This window comes from Tiliqua scincoides, chromosome 4 (assembly GCF_035046505.1).
Source record: "Tiliqua scincoides isolate rTilSci1 chromosome 4, rTilSci1.hap2, whole genome shotgun sequence".
Classification (NCBI taxonomy): domain Eukaryota; kingdom Metazoa; phylum Chordata; class Lepidosauria; order Squamata; family Scincidae; genus Tiliqua; species Tiliqua scincoides.
In genome coordinates, this window is record NC_089824.1 from 55,699,996 (window position 1) to 55,717,077 (window position 17,082).

A 17,082-nucleotide genomic window follows, 5' to 3' on the forward strand; every position below is an offset into this window, starting at 1 on the left:
ACTCTGTCATGGGAGAGCACCAAATATTAGAGTATTTGACATCGGGGTATATGTATATAAACTAAAAGAGTGGCGATCCAAACATCACAAGATCTGAAGAAGGCATTTAGACTTTATATATTCCAGATTTTGAAGACTACAGAATAATGGACCTGCACACTAGAAAAGTAAAAATAAGCCATGTACTGTACTTCGATGAGCATGAGAGAGCTGACAAGCTCTAGGCTCTCAAAGATGGCCTGCCAGAAGCAGATGACCAAGAAATGATACCAGGCTGCAGGGATGGGAACCCAAGTCAGGTGACTCAGACTTGAGTTGTGAAAATGCACAACTACTTGCTGACTTGTGAGTTGCACATGTGAAAGACTTGGAAAAACACTCAAGTCAAGGGCCCTCTGACTCTGCACTCCTCCCCACATATGCCAACTCGAGTCTGCCTATGTCTGGGTGTGCTTGCTTACTGTTTTTGCAGCATGAAAGACCTTGTGGGGCCACCCTTCAGAGCAGGCGAGCAGCAGGAAAGTTCCAGCCACAAAGCAGGTTAATGTATCCGAGCAGGAGGGGGAGGCAGGAGCAAACTCTTTTGTCCATCTCTGATAGGGAGGAAAGAACCAATGATCACTGGACAAAGGATGGTTGTTCTGATATTTTCTTTGGCTGAGGAAGGGCAGGAGGAGGCACCAAGGGGGTTCTTGCCTTACGATTGGCTGGAGAAGCCCAGGGAGGGAGGTGGGAAAAGGCTCTTTTGCCTGTTCCTGAAAGGAAGGAGGCAAGGAACCTGGGGGGGGGGGAATAGGCAGCTCATAGTGATCACACTTTTAACCGTATGTCATGGCTGCTCTGAGCTCCATTATTACTTGGGAGGGGAAAGCCTCATTGACTGGTTGCAGTGGTCCGCATGCTGATTGGGTGGCCAGAGAAGCCTGAAGACACTCTGACAGGAGCCACACTGAGGGTGGGAGCGAGTCAGAAAGTGGATAGAGGTAAGAAGCAAGCTAAGGAACCAGGAGTTTGCCAAGGGCTGCTGGCTGAAAGTCCTTTTAAGTCTGGGCCTTGAGAGTTCCTCACCACAGTTTGCGTGCAGCACACCAAAGCAACCCTTCCTGCATTGCCTCCACTGTCGCTTTTTGGCCCTTACAGTAAAAGCATTATTCATGCTCTTTTTCTTCATATACAAGAAGGCAATTGAGACATCTCTCTCCTCTTCTCCCTCACCTCTCTCCTACACGCAGACATCATTCCTTCCTCCATCCTAAAATCTCATAATCAGAGTTAAGATCTTCCTTCCCATCCCTCCCCTCACTGTTCCCCTCTTTCCAAAGGTCTGTAATCCTTTCCCTTGCATTCTCTCTTCTCTTTCCAGCTGAATCTCACATCTTTTTCACACTTGAATACTTCCCTTCTCCAAGGCAGTGCTTTCCAAATGTTTTAGCGCCGAGACTCACTTTTTAAAACTATAATCTTTCAGGCCCAACCTAGCTTTACAAGAGAAAAAAGATCTAGAGATAAATAATTTTTAAAAAGACAAAGCTTTTTATTGCATAAATGTTGTGCCAGGTTGCTGGGGACCCTGGGACCCTGCATTTTTTAATAAGTCTATGTTGGCATCCCTCCTGGAGGCAAAGGCAAAAAGCAGTGAGTGCCATTTTCAGCACTTTCCCATGCGTGTTCATTCTGAAATACAAGCGCCCCACTCTGTTCAATGGAGCGTACACCCTAGTAAGCACAGTGTGTGTTTCAAAAGGGATGGGGGAAGTGGGTGTGGGAAATCTAGAGGAAGCAGTGCTCACAGCAAAGAATACACCATTTTCCCCAGGCTGTTACTGGTGTTGGCAGATGGCAGTTTGTTCCTTTTAGTCACACACCCCATTTTATTGCAAAAGAAGGTCCTTTGGAGCTCAGGCATGTCCTTGTGCAGAAGAAATCTTTCCTGGTAGCAGCTACATCCTGTGCTCAACTCCATACAAGCCTCCTTCCCCCAGGGTGTTATCACAGTGCTCTGCCCCTCCTACACTGGCAGGGAGTTCCTGCTTCCTTCTCTTCTCTCTGCACTCACCTTCCAAGCCACTGCTGAGGTGGTGAGTCCCTGCTGAGGCTGGCAGCTGTGCTGAGGGGTAAGCAAGGAAAGGAGCCAGCCTAGTCCCAGATAAAGTAGCGCGCAATGTGTCTTCTTCCTGCAAATGGCTCAAACCCGTTTAATGCTTGCTGTGCTTCCCACTGCCATGGGGCTCCCTCTGCTGCTGATACACATGGAGACAGAGGAGGAGGAGGGAACTCCCTGCCAGTGTGGGCAGAGTGCTGTGATGCTCTTTCCAAAGGCAAAGCAAGTCTCAGGCTGCAAATGTCTGAACAGATAGCATGGAGGCCAGTTCCATGGAAGGGTGCAGAGGCACGTTATTGTCATAACGGATGGTGGACATTTCATTCATGTATCCGTGAATATCCATGTATCCACTGGCATAGCTGTGCTAGTGGGGCATGTGCTGCACCCTGCAGTTGGGCAGCAGTCACTGAAGCCTCTTCAAGGTAAGGCAATGTTCATTCCCTTACCTTGGAGGTGTGTTGCCCTTATATCAGTGCTGGAAAGTTGGTTAGGATTGCAGCCAAAGTGTATTATCCGGAGAGAAGCTATCTCATACAGTCATTATCTTGAGGACGTGGCTATTAATCTATTTTGGATAAAAATTTTAACTTAATATTGAACTCAGCATACATGTTATATGCCATATTAATTAGACAAAATGAGTCACGCTCAAGAAGCATATCCTTGAAAATACTAGCATCACAAATCAAGTTTCTGAAAGATTAGCTTCTGAATTTGAACCTTTATTTTTATCCTTAAGAACGCCAAAAATCTTGAGTTTTGCACAGATTGAGACAAACTTTTCCACTCTTTCACATTTTAGCTTATTTTTTGATTTAGTGTATTTCCAAACATGGACTAGTTTCTTTTCAGAAGATGGAGGAATCTGAAGCAAGTATGAAGCAAGAGGAGTCAGACACTGTTGCACAGAGGCTTTGGCACCTTGTTGCTGGAGGAATAAGCTTAGCAGAGTCCCTCCTGCTAATTTCACTCCTGAACTGAATTTCTGAAGATGCTCTACATATTCTGTTATGCTGGGAAAGATCCGTAGGCACCTTTTCCCTCCACTCCGTCCCATAGGGAAAGGTCCGTGTGATAGGGGGAAAGGCAGCAAAATGGTGTGAAGGATGGAAGGAACAAAGGAAGGTGAGGAAAGAGACTTTTGTAGTGCATCCAGCTTCTTGAAATAATTAGGAAACACATTCTACTGCAATAACACGGGGTATCTGCTCCTTATGATGTTGCATACTGCTTTCAAATTGCAGTAAAAATCCATTAGTTGAGCATCTAGCCGTCCAGCACTCCTGATAGTCTGACATCAAGATGGCTAGGGGATTTCTCCAATCTGATAAGGCACGTCTGCTAGCCACCAGCAGCTGCCCCATCTCACTTCAGACTGCCTTCTACTCCTCCAGTGTCTCCAGGTGCCCTGGAAGGTGGCACAAAAAGATATCCTGGTTGGACTACTACTGCATACTGCAAATCTACATATATGATTTCTTTGCCAGTTCATAGTACCCACTGCTAGTCTGGCATATCCATGAATCTGGCACCACCTAGATCTCAAAGGTGCTTGACCATTGAAAGTCTACTTGCCTTATTGCTCGGCAAAGCAAAAACTTTACTACTCCCAATCTTTTCTAGGACTTCACATTTTTTAGAACTGATATATGCCACAATGTGTGCGCTCCCTTGCATCAGTATTTTTTTTTGGGGGGGGGAACTGCTGAGATGTTAGGAGGTTTATGATTGACTGCCCCCTTACATTTGTCTACCCATCTGTAAGACTTAAAAGTTTTTTCCCCCACACACAGACTGTATTATGTGTTCATATTCAGGCTTGAGAAGAGGCTTGCTCAGAGTATCTACTGGGCAAATGATATGATGGTCTTAATTGAATGCTTTGTGCCTGTATGTGTTTTCACATATGGATAATGGTGTTCAAGGGGCATACATTGCTCTGGCAAAAGCTTGACCAACTTTTTCTTGATCGTTGGGTCTCATCTACAAATGCAGTTGCTCTTGAGTTGTTTGGCTACACTTAGAGAAATATATATTGTCTAGTAATCAGCACCATCAGATAATAATGTTAAACACATTGTGATGCAGATGCTACCAAAGAAATAAGCTTTCTTGATAGAAGACATTTGTTGCAAGCTGCCACCACAGTCATCCACCTGATTTACACTTGTGAAAAGTTTTTTTAATGTCTGTAGGTCACCTAGTACATTCAAGGATGTGCTTTGTCATCCTGCTAGTATTTGGAAACACATTTCATTTCACAATATTAAACTGTTGGTGGTGGTGGTAGTAGTAGTAGTAGTAGTAGTAGTAGTAGTAGTAGTAGTAGTAGTAGTAGTAGTAGTAGTAGTAGTAATAATAATAATAATAATAAACTTTATTTATATCCCGCCCTTCTCCCTAAAAGGGACCCAGGGCAGCTGGTACAACAGTTTTCCCCCCAGAAGGACTTGAAGTGTGAAAATACTTCCATATGTTGTGTTAGAAGATGGTTGTACTGTTTTGCTGAAGGGAAGGAGAAAGCAATTAAATAATACTATGAATACACACACTTATGAATGGTACCAGAATTGATGCAGTCTGTGAACTTTTTTAGTAAGATTGATTGTGAACCCCTTCCCTCTGATCTCTATGCTAAGGTTAATTTACAGCCCATTCCTAAGCTTCCTGGTTCCACTGGAGCAGTGGTGCCAGAGCAGCTGCCTCTGTATCCAGTGGGCCAGGAAGCTGCCAAGAGTCTCTTTGGGGGAAAGGGGACGACTTTCATCCCCTTTCCCCACGGAAAGCACCAAGCCCACAATGGGGTTTCTCAAATCTGCACTAGCTGTTTTGCTGGCACAGACTTGAGAGACAACGTGTCGAGCTTTTCAGCCTGACACAGAGTTCAGGATATGGCGAAGCAAAGCTCTGCCGGTTCCAATCCCCTCCTGCCCCTGTTCTTCCCCCTGTCCCTTAGAAGCCGCACCACTGCCCAGCAGTTCTATTTACCCCTCGTGCAGGCCCAGCGCCAGTGTTATAAATGTATTTTACGGCATATTTGTCACCCAGCACTGGCACTAGGGCTCAGCGTCGGCACTGGAGGGTTCAGGATTTGGCCCTTAGTCAGAAAGCACCAATGGTAGAATTGTATTATGAATTATGAATTGTATAATGAAAACATTTTGTGAAACTATATCACTTGAACCCTGAGAGTATAAATTTATATTGAACTCAAAATAAACTCTTACGTTTCAGTAATGAGATTATCTGCACACCTAGATGTAATCCACTTCTTTCTGTGGGCCTAGACTTTTTTGAGTTTAGTTCTCACCGAACTTTGATATTGTTACTCTGAGGCTTTAGTACCCACAACAGTCTTGCAGTTTCTTCCCCACCTCCTTTTGACCTTTTTATCCCTCAGAAAGGCAGGGCAATAAGGTGATAGTTTCCCAGTTTGTAGCAGACAGTCTGTGTCACAACCTTTTGACAGAGGTGAAAAAGTTAACTGGGTCCAAGTCAAAAGTATAGCAGAAGCAGGAACACAGAACTTTTTACTAAAGCAGGTTACTAGAAGAGAGCAAGTTGTAACTCAAAAGCAACAAATGCTCTTTATGCAGAAATACGTATTGGATTTTAATGTTGCATTTTGTCTAGTATGCACAGTAATTGTTCTACGTTCATAGACTATCAATGGTTCTCAGACCTTTTAGCACCAAGACCCACTTTTTAGAATGACAATGGGTCAGGACCCTCCAGAAGTAATGTCATTAACCTGAAAGTGACGTCATGGCCAGAAGTGACATCATCAAGCAGGAAAATTATTAATGCGCCCCTATGACAAATTTCAGATCAAGTAAATAAAAAGTTTACAATAAGTAATAAGTTTAAAATTTATTTAAAATAAAGAACCCCCTAACCCTCCCCCCAAACAGTTGCTGATCTATTTTTTAAAAATTCCCCAAACATCCCAAAGGCTGCAATCGTGTAGTGGTTTGGGAGGTGGACTTAGACCTGGATGATCCAGGTTCAAATCTCCCCTCAGCCACAAAGCTTCCTGGGTGACCTTGGGCCAGTCACTTTCTCTCAGCCTCACCTACCTCACAGGGTTGTTGTGAGGACAAGAAGGAGGGGAGGAGCAGCTGTGTAAACCGCTCTGAGCTCTTTGGAGGAAGGGCAGCATAAAAATGTGAATAAATAAATAAATATTTACCTGGGAGTACGCCCCACTGACTGTTGTTGTTAAAAGCGTTAGACATAGTATCCTGTTAAAAGTACAAATATATAACATTTCCTCAAATCCAATCACATACCATGGTAGCATAAAATCTAATAAATAAAAAATAAGCTACACATTGAAATGAATGAGAACCCACTTGAAATTTGTTTATGACTCACCTAATAGGTCTCAATCCATAATTTTAGAAACACTGGACTATTTTACATACAAATCTTCATAATGCATGGTTCCTGCCATTTTGAGTGAATAAAACCTTACCTTAAATATTGTTTCAGTCATTCCAAAAGCAAAAATATTTCATCAGAATTGTGTTCTTCCAAATTTCCACTTTTTCGCAAATTTTTTCTACAGGAAAAATTGAAAGTTGTCCTGCAACAATAGTTTCTTTTCAGGCCATTACCTCACTAATCCCAAAGTGGGGGTGGGGGTGGGGTGGAGTGGGGTGGGGGAAAGCCTCATTGGGAGATGTGTGCTGAGAGGCCATCATTTCCTGATCTGATAAATGCCTTAGGGATGCTGTAAGTTTTTAAAGCGCTAAGGGCGCAATCCTAACCCCTTATGTCAGTGCTTTCCAGCACTGACATAAGGGCAATGCAGCTCTGAGGTAAGGGAACAAACATTCCCTTACTTTGAGGAGGCCTCCGTGAGTGCCACCCAACTGCAGGAAGCAGCACATGTCCCATTGGCACCACTATGTCAGTGCTGGACAGCAGTAACATAAGGGGTTAGGATTGCACCCTAAGATGCCAAAAGAGCAGGGGATGGGGGAAAGATACAAGGATTATTACAGATTTTTGAGGTTCCATGGCTGAAAGGCATTCTGAAAAAGAGAATAAAATTTAAGCCTAGAGATACAACTCAGGAGACCATTTCCTTGACCCAATTCTTCCTATATAGCATTTGGGAGGGGAGATAAAACCCCTACCCCACACTCCATTGCTTAGGTTCTGGCTAGATTAGCTGCTTTCCTATTTATCAATCCTAGAATCTCAGCAATTGACTCTGGTAGGCAATTGCACTTTAGTGTCAGATTGCTGAGGTCCAGGGACAGGTGAACCAAAAAGCTACTCCAACTTTTGGTCTGGGCAAATCTTGCCATAGTATAATTTATTTTCTTCCCTCCTACAATTCTTCATGCACCCCCAACTAGTTAATTGCTATCAGCTATTATAACTAGATGAATCCTTGATGTTTAGGGGCAGTATGCATCTGAATACCAGATGCTGGAGACTAATACATATTGTCTTCATGTCCTCTTTGTAAACTTCCCAGAGAATACATCTGGCCACTTCTAGAAGCAGAATACTTCGGTGTGATACTGCAGGGCTCTTCTTATATTCTTATCAAATTCTAATTTGTTCTCAAATATTGCCTCCTTCCAATAGCTGAGCTGCCTGTTTGCATTAGTTAGTCATGCCTTGATTTTATGTGGAACAAAGGACACACAACTATTAGGCTTTCAGAACTAAATTTCCACATGCTGGGAAATAGTAAGTGAAAACAAGGATAGAGCACATCTTCTACTGTTAGTATATCATTAACACATTTATAATATGCCTGCCTGCTTATTCTGTTGTATCCTATAATATTTGTTGTTGGGGGATGAGTAGTGGATCCTTGTATTTGAAACCCTAGGTGTAAAAGTTGAAAAACACATTCCCTTGTTTCTGGTTCATTAGTCATAGCTGTTGGGAGTTGTGCTGCTGCCCTTGCAAAACTTTTTCATTCTGCCTCAAAAGAAAATTCCTTTTCTCTAGCAAGACTCTTGTGCCAGGTGGCAAGAGGTATGAGGGCAAGTATTTTGGAAAACTGTCAGGAATTGGTTTCTAGCCTTTTCTTCAAGAATAATCCATGATTCTCCCGAACTGAATATGCATATTTTAACTCTTGATCACTACATTGTATGCATAAGTTTTGTCAGGGGTGTCAAACATAAGGCCCAGGGGCCGGATGCAGCCCACGAAAGCTTTTTATTCGGCCCTCAGGCTCTCAGCTGCTGAGCAGTGCTGAGGTGATACTGCTTAAAAGGCAGCCCCCACGAAAATAGGGCTCTCCCATGTCTTGAAATATGATAAAGGTTTGCATGTTTTCTCTTATGTCATTTGTAGTTAATAAATTCCTGAGTGAGGAAAAAGTGCTTATTTTTGGTTATGAGTTGTTTAATGACATCACTTCCTGTCTAACAACATCACTTCCGGCACTTAGCAGGCATCATGAATACCATTGGGTCCTCGGTATGAAATGAGTTTGACATCCCTGTGTTATGCGATAACTTTTTTCCAGATTGACTTTCTTGAGTAATTGGGTTGGTGGCATAAAAATCCAAAATAACTGAATAACATCTCCCTGTATGGTTTTTTGCATTGGGCACACAAGAAAATGGTATGTTTGTATTAACATAAAAATATCTTTGTTTTAAAATTGTTTGAGTTACTATGGTCACAACCATTATTCCTGTCTTAGTCGTGGAATGTTATTCCTTGAAAATGTATACTTATATAAAATAACATTGCTTTGTGGTTGAAGGACTCATTGATAGCTGAAATCTGATGTGGCTGGAATTCCTCTTGTGATTTTTATCATTTTGTTCAACTATATTTAGCCATACTGTTCCTATTTTATTATATTTAAAAATCAATTGTTAAAATATGTGATGCTGTTTCTTGGTTACAAGATACAACATTGCGTGAAAGGAAGGAACTTGCAGGAAGACTCCATTAATAAATTAGTTGCTAATTAGTTTGGAAAGCCATGCACAACTGATAAGTAAATCCTACTGATGGTTGGGAACCTAAACTTAAAAAATCTGGCAAGGAAAGGAAAAAAATAGGAAAAAACAGGTTTATTGCATTTGCCACTTTATCTCTGTCATGCAAATATTTACTCCTAGTGCAAAGGATTTGGCACACAATTTTTCATTGTAGAGCTGCATTGTACCTTTATCAGAATTCTAAATATTTGATTCCTGATTACAACACATCTCAGAATTATGTATTTTTAAAACAATTGCTTTTCTGTCAAAACAAGATGATGTGCAATATGTAAGAATTGAAATGTAGTTAGAGATATAATGGGAAATAATAACTTCAACATAAAGGTGAATTTGTTTTTAAAATATGGTTATAACTACAATCCTATATACTACTTATCTGGGAGTAAATCTCATTGCATTTAGTGGAATGGGCTTTTAAGTTGACATGCACAGATATGTGCTGTTTGGTCACATATGCAGCAGCAGCTAAGCATTGTATGGAGTGCTAGCCTTGCCCTTCCTGCTGGGGCATAAAGGTTTGCTACTAATAAAAGCCTGTACATGGTACAGGAATACTAACTAGAGGGAAATATTTGTTTACCTCTTAAAAGGAAGTTGAATTACAGCTGGACTAGCAGGTGAAAACCTGAAATAAATGGTTGAGTGAATGACAACCATGAATATATTTCGCCAGGCACTTTGCAGATAAAATTGCTTGGATTCACCATGACTTGAGCTCCACATTGGCAATGTCTGGTGGTGTCCCTACGGCAGCGGTTCTCAGTTGGTTTAACCTGGGACCTACTTCTGAGAATGACAATCTGTCCGGAATCCATTGGAAGTGGTCATCAGCCTGGAAGTGATGTCATGACCAGAAGTGACATCATTGTTCTCACTTAGGAACTGCAAATGACAAGAGAAAATATTCCAACTCAGAAGCTCACACACAACCCTGAAGATCACCAACATACTCTATGTCACATTCTCTGAACTTACTTTCAATCCATTTCACATAAAACCCCGAAGAACACCAAAATCATGAATTTGGAAGGGACCTGAAAGTTCATCTAGTCCAACCCCCATCTGCAGCTTCTCTGCCATATACTGTGAACTTACTTTTAGCCCATTTCACATACAACCCTGAAGATCACCAAAATGCTTCTCTGCCACACAATAGTTAAACTCTCTGCTGAGTAGCAGCTCTGAATCCCAGCAATTTAAGTGACATTCCCTTTCAAAATAACTTATTTTCAAAATGAGGACCACATCCTTTATCTTGCTCTCTTGAAAGGTCTCCTTGGTGAAGCTTGCAGCACACTTCTTGCAAACCTGATCTATTGTAGTTCATTTTACAAGGATGAAAAACCTGTTTTGGTCAGAGCAGGGATTGGAGAGCAGAGCCCCTTCAAAGCATCCTGGGGACATAGAATTGCTGCTTTCTTTTTGAGTTGGGGATTGCGGAGCATAGAAGTCTGCCTCTCCTGACTGTGCATGGGACTCTAATCTCCAGTTGAACATCAGTAGCAAAGTGGCACAAAGCCTCTGGGAGGCAAGGATCGAGCAGTTCAAACCCAGAGAAAGTTCATGTTTAACTTTCAGTGGCATACATTGAAAGTATGCAATATCACTGATCCATGCTTGGGCTAGAATGGGGGTGGTGGGGTGAGGAAGTGCAGAAGAAATGGCTGAGGCACTTGGAGAGATGCATCGTATGCCTACATCTCTATTTGCCTCCTTTTAACAGTATGCATCAGAGAAGCGACTGGGGAGGTGGCAGGGTTTCTCTCCACTGTTGTAAGAAGGAATATAAACAGGGACACCCCACTGCAACCTCCCAGCTGCTAAAAGAAGTCAAACAGTGGGGTAGCTACATGGAAGGGCATGCTTGCTAGTTTCGGCTGGGAGAAATGGTGAAGCGGCAATGGTAAGGTCGCGGTGCTTCCAAGGAGCAGCGCACTCCTTTGTTTTTATTTTTTATTTATTTATTAACAGTATTTATATACCTCTTTTCAACAAAGCATTCACAAAGCGGTTTACAGACAAAAATCAAATAACTAATGGCTCTCTGCCCCAATAGAGCTCACAACCTAAAAAGATGCAAAAGAACACCATCAGGCAGCCACTAGAAAAGACACTGCTGGGGTGAGGTTGGCCGGTTTTACCGGAGATTAGGGGTTCTCCATGATTACCAGTGTGGCTGCTATGCTGCTGGCAGGAAAATTAGAACCCAATCCTATTCGTGTCTACTCAGAAGTAAGTCCTATTACAGTCAGTGGGGTTTACTCCCAGGAAAGGATGAATAGGATTGCAACCTTAATCAGAAATGCTCTATCACCACTGCTCCCAGCCATGACAAGGGACTGTGCTACTTTCCAGTAAAAAGGAAACCAAACAGAAGGACCCTGCACCCCCCGATGATGAGGGAGTGTTGAACCTGCTGAAAGGCTCACCTGAAAATGTCGAGGCACGCTCTCCTCTCAACATGCTCACAGGAGAACAGCAGCTCATTGACTTCTCTGCAGCTGTGTAAGCAGTTCTATCTCAGTTAACTCAATGCCTGCAAGCTGAAAATGGCAGAGCCCAGGCTTTTCCCTCTTCCAAGATGGTGCTGCACACATATTTTGCCCTTTTCCAAGATGGTGACCTCCACCTTCTCTTGACCCACCAGAGATCAGCTTGCAACCCACCAAGTGCGTTGCGACCCACAGTTTGAGAAACACTGCCCTATGGCATCTGTTGGCCCTGGTTTGTGGGATTCTTTTCAGCTTGAGGAGCCTGAAGATGTGGATTGGAGTGTGAGGCCAAACACCTACCTGCTGGATCCATAAGAACATAAGAACAGCCCCACTGGATCAGGCCATAGGCCCATCTAGTCCAACTTCCTGTGTCTCACAGCGGCCCACCAAATGCCCCAAGGAGCACACCAGATAACAAGAGACCTCATCCTGGTGCCCTCCCTTGCATCTGGCATTCTGACATAGCCCATTTCTAAAATCAGGAGGTTGTACATGTACATCATGGCTTGTAACCCGTAATGGATTTTTCCTCCAGAAACTTGTCCAATCCCCTTTCAAAGGCGTCCAGGCCAGACGCCATCACCGCATCCTGTGACAAGGAGTTCCACAGACCAACTACATGCTGAGTAAAGAAATATTTTCTTTTGTCTGTTCTAACTCTCCCAACACTCAATTTTAGTGGATGTTCCCTGGTTCTGGTGTTATGTGAGAGTGTAAAGAGCATCTCTCTATCCACTCTGTCCATCCCCTGCATAATTTTGTATGTCTCAATCATGTCCCCCCTCAGGCTTCTCTTTTCTAGGCTGAAGAGGCCCAAACGCCGTAGCCTTTCCTCATAAGGAAGGTGCCCTAGCCCAGTAATCATCTTAGTTGCTCTCTTTTGCACCTTTTCCATTTCCACTATGTCTTTTTTGAGATGCGGCGATCAGAACTGGACACGATACTCCAGGTGTGGCCTTACCATTGATTTGTACAACGGCATTATAATATTAGCCGTTTTGTTCTCAATACCTTTTCTAATGATCCCAAGCATAGAATTGGCCTTCTTTATTGCAGCCGCACATTGAGTCGACACTTTCATCGACCTGTCCACCACCACCCCAAGATCTCTCTCCTGATCTGTCACAGGCAGCTCAGAACCCATCAGCCTATATGTAAAGTTTTGATTTTTTGCCCCAATGTGCATGACCTTACACTTATTGACATTGAAACACATCTGCCATTTTGCTGCCCATTCTGCCAGTCTGGAGAGATCCTTCTGGAGCTCCTCACAATCATTTCTGGTCTTCACCACTCGGAAGAGTTTGGTGTCGTCTGCAGACTTAGCCACCTCACTGCTCACCCCTGTCTCCAGGTCATTTATGAAGAGATTGAAAAGCACCGGTCCCAGGACAGATCCTTGGGGCACACCGCTTTTCACTTCTCTCCATTGTGAAAATTGCCCATTGACACCCACTCTCTGTTCCTGGTCTTCAACCAGTTCTCAATCCGTGAGAGGACCTGTCCTCTAATTCCCTGACTGTGGAGTTTTTGAGTAGCCTTTGGTGGGGGACCATGTCGAACGCCTTCTGAAAGTCCAGATATATAATGTCCATGGGTTCTCCCGCATCCACATGCCTGTGGACCTTTTCAAAGATTTCTATAAGGTTCGTGAGGCAGGACTTACTCTTACAGAAGCCTAATTAGCCTCCATCATGGCTAATTAGATCTGCCTGGGAGGGACTGGCTGAGTGGACAAAGAGGGTAGTAAATTTATTTTATTTAAAACATTTTAACCCTGTCTTTGCTGAAAGCAGATGTCCAGTGCAGCTTACAATTTATAGATTAAAATAAATGTGTATGTACGTGTACACACAGAGAGAGAGAGAGAGAGAGAGAGAGAGAGAGTAGAAAATACAACAAAAGAAAAAGGAAATACAATGGGGGGACACCAAGTGAAGGAGGGCAAAAATAACTCACGGAACTGCTGTAGAGGCATAGGAGGCACACAACCCAAAATGAAACAAAAATGTTTTAAGCCCTCACCAAAATGCCATGAGGGAAGGGATAGATCTTAATTTCCCCAGTAGGGAATTCCATAACTTTGACACCACTACTGAGAAGGCTTGCCCCCATGCTGCCATCCCCCTAACTTGGGAGAAAGGCGGCACTGCAGGAAAGCCCCTTCCAATGACCTAAGAGGATGGGCTGGAATATATGGGAGAAGGTGGTCCCTCAGATAACCTGGCCCCAAACTGTGAAGGGCTTTAAAGGTCGAAACCAGCACCTTGAATTAGGTCCGGAAACAAATGGGCAGCCAATGCAGTTGCTAAAGCAGTGGTTTGACAGAATCAAACCGTCTAACTCCAGTAAACATCCTGGCCGCTGCATTCTGTACTAGTTGCAGCTTCCGAACTGTCTTCAAGGGCAGCCCCACGTAGATTGCATTGCAGTGTCCAATCTTGAAGTCCCAAGGGCATGGACCACTGTGATCAGGTCCAAGCAGCACAAGTACAGTCACAGCTAGCGCACCAGCCAGAGCTGAGCAAATGCACTCCTGACCACCACTGTCACCTGGTTCTCCAGGGAAAGCTGTGAATCCAGGAGCAGACCCAAACTGCACACTTGCTTCTGCAGGGGGAGTGCAACCCCGTTCAGAGCAGACAGATGACTTAGTACTTGCATTGAGGATTTCCTGATGAAAAGGGCTTGTGTCTTTTCTGGATTCAATCTCAACCTATTGGCCCTCATCCAGACCCCAACCGCCTCCAGACGTCACTCCAGGTTTTCCACAGACTCCCTGGAATGAGATGGTAAGGAGAGAGCTGGGTGTCATCAGTATATTGGTGACTACCACTCCAAATCCCCAGATGATTTCCCTCAGCGGTTTCATGGCTCCCTTCATATAGATGTTAAAAAGCATGGGGGACAGAATAAAACCCCGTGGCACCCCACAATTCATCTTTGAGGGTGGAGTACTACCAATGGCATTAGGGGGCAGTGGTTTGCTCCCTTCTAAAAAAGTCCTTTCTGGACCCCATTGTTCTGGACAACTATCAGGCAGTCTCAGACCTCCCATTTCTAGGGAAAGTGGTCATGTGGGTGGTGTTGTCTCAGCTCCAGAGGGCCCTGGATGAAGCAGATTGTCTGGATCTGTTTCAGGCTTCAGGCTGGGTGTCAGGACAGAGATGGCCTTGGTCACCTTGGTGGATGACCTATGCTGAGGGCTGGACGGAGGAAGTGCATCCTTGCTGGCCCTTCTGAACCTTTCAGCGGCTTTTGACACCATCAACCATGATGTCCTTTTGGGATGGTTGGCCAAGTTGAGGAATTGAAGGCACCAAGTGGTTCTGCTCCTTCTTGGCCAACAGAACCCAGATAGTGGTATTGGGGGACTACTGCTTGGCTCCTTGGCTCTTAGGGTGTGGGTTGTCCCTGATGTTACTTGATATGTATATGAAACTACTTGGAGAGGTCATCCAGGGGTTTGGAGTTGGGTGTCATCAGTATGCTCTATCTCAGATCTCTCTCCTTTTCACCAGATACCAGGGTGGCTGCTATGGTCCTAGAGACAGTTGGAATCTGTGTGAGGTATTTAGGAATGCACAGACACAGTGCATCTGACAGTGAATCAAAGACAGCAACCTCAAGCATTTCCTGTGCATTAACAAACCTAGGATTGCTGATACTATATGATCAACTGCTTGGATTAGTTAAGACTGGCTGTGTATCCTATACCACCTCTTTTCCTAACTTAGGTGGGGTTGGTGGCCCAATCTGTGGGCACATGACAACAGGAAGGTTGGCCAGAATTCTTTGTCTCTGGGAAGCTCTAGACACAGAGACACTGAATTCACATAATACTTGTCCGAGATGCCATGACCATTCAGTAATGAAACTGGGCTTCCTAATGCCTTATAAGGCATTTAAAACTTCAGAGACCAGAAGTAGCTGTTTTTGCCACTATGAGGCATTCTGAAGCCCACAGAGGCTCCAGTCATCTTTGGAGGGTTCAGGTTGGGCCAAGTCTGGCTCAACATGGGTCCAGGGGACCTGTCTTTTGCCAGATCCTCAGATGGAAAATCTGTAGATAAATAGGCTGAACCTATATATCTTTTGTCTTGAGTTGATTGCTCTAATAGTTTTCTTATTGACAGGATATATTACAGATAAGATTCTTTATCACATGTGTAATTGCTTTCTAGCAAGAAGGGAATATATTTTTTTTGTTTCCATGTCTGAACTTGTTTGAGAACAATCACATTGGATGTATTACTGCTTGTTAGGAATGTCAAAAACATTGAAATGACTACAATGTGTTGATATTTGTTTTCAGCAGTTTTGAATCTGCTGACTTCAGTGAAAAGAATTCTTTGCATTTTATGCATTCTTTAAAACTTCATAAGATAATTTGGGTCTAGATAATTATGAAATGTGTTCTAAAAAGATTTCTCACTTTTGTTCCAGGATGGTTTAGATGCCTTGGTATATGACTTGGATTTTCCTGCCTTAAGGAAAAATAAGAACATAGACACTTTTTTGAACAAATGTAAGTATTTTGTGTGTGTATTGTTGATTCTCTAGTTAATCTCTTCCATTATATAAAATTATAATGCTAAGCTGGAACTGAAGTGTCACAGAAATCTTTGTAGAAAATGTGACCTGTGGAAGGTGTTGTGCTTAGAATGGGCAGATACTTGACTGAATAGGGCTACAGTGGATGCACATGATGAGAAACATATATAAATGATGTTAGTACCATCAGTGTGCTTGGGATTGAGCTGTAAACTGCCTTAATGAATTATTGTAAGGATAATCAACCCAAAGCGCTAAATAGTATGCTTTATTTTGTTCTTCCCATTTATGTATTTTCCCATTCGCATAATTTTGTGTTACATATTGGTTAATTTAGCTGATTTCTATAACATTGCCCTTGTTGAACCCATAATTGTAGTATATAGTCCTCCTCTTCCCCAAGTCAAGAGTACCAATGATTTACAACTGGTCTAGCTTTGGGCATGGGGTGAGAATTCTGTTGAAACATACCAGTTAATTTGAAATTCTAGTGTAAATATTGTTTGTTGAAAATTTTATTCATTAAGCGGCTATAGTTTTCTACAAACAGAAAACTGAAGTGTTAAACTTTTTTTTTTTTTTTTTTTTTGCATAATCTCATGCCAGTGTGGACCCACATGGATTAAAATAGCATGTCACCAAATTTGGCATTGAAATATCTGACCACTGGAATTTGAAAAATTATTGTAACTAATTGAATAATAGTTTTTATTCAACAGTTACAAGCATCATACTTTATATTAAAAATATGTATTTAAAAATACAATAAACAGCAAAAGGAACAAACATTGAAATCTCAGTTCTTTTTAATTGTGTTTTTAAATCCTCAATATGTCATAAACCGGTGCTGTATCTGTGATGTATAGATTTTCCATTTTTTATGGCTTTTGTTTCAGATAATTTGCATATCAATTGAAAATAACCTCTTTCTCCCAATTGA

General features: G+C 42.8%; 1 protein-coding gene across 1 annotated transcript in view; it reads left to right on the top strand.

Annotated features, from left to right (window-relative positions):
• ROCK1 (Rho associated coiled-coil containing protein kinase 1) overlaps nt 1–17,082 on the top strand; it is a 125,552-nt gene that overhangs the window by 28,984 nt on the left and 79,486 nt on the right. Inside the window, exon 2 of the mRNA XM_066623169.1 lies at nt 16,035–16,116. Coding sequence (XP_066479266.1) covers nt 16,035–16,116 — 82 coding nt within the window. The remainder of the gene's footprint in view (nt 1–16,034; nt 16,117–17,082) is intronic.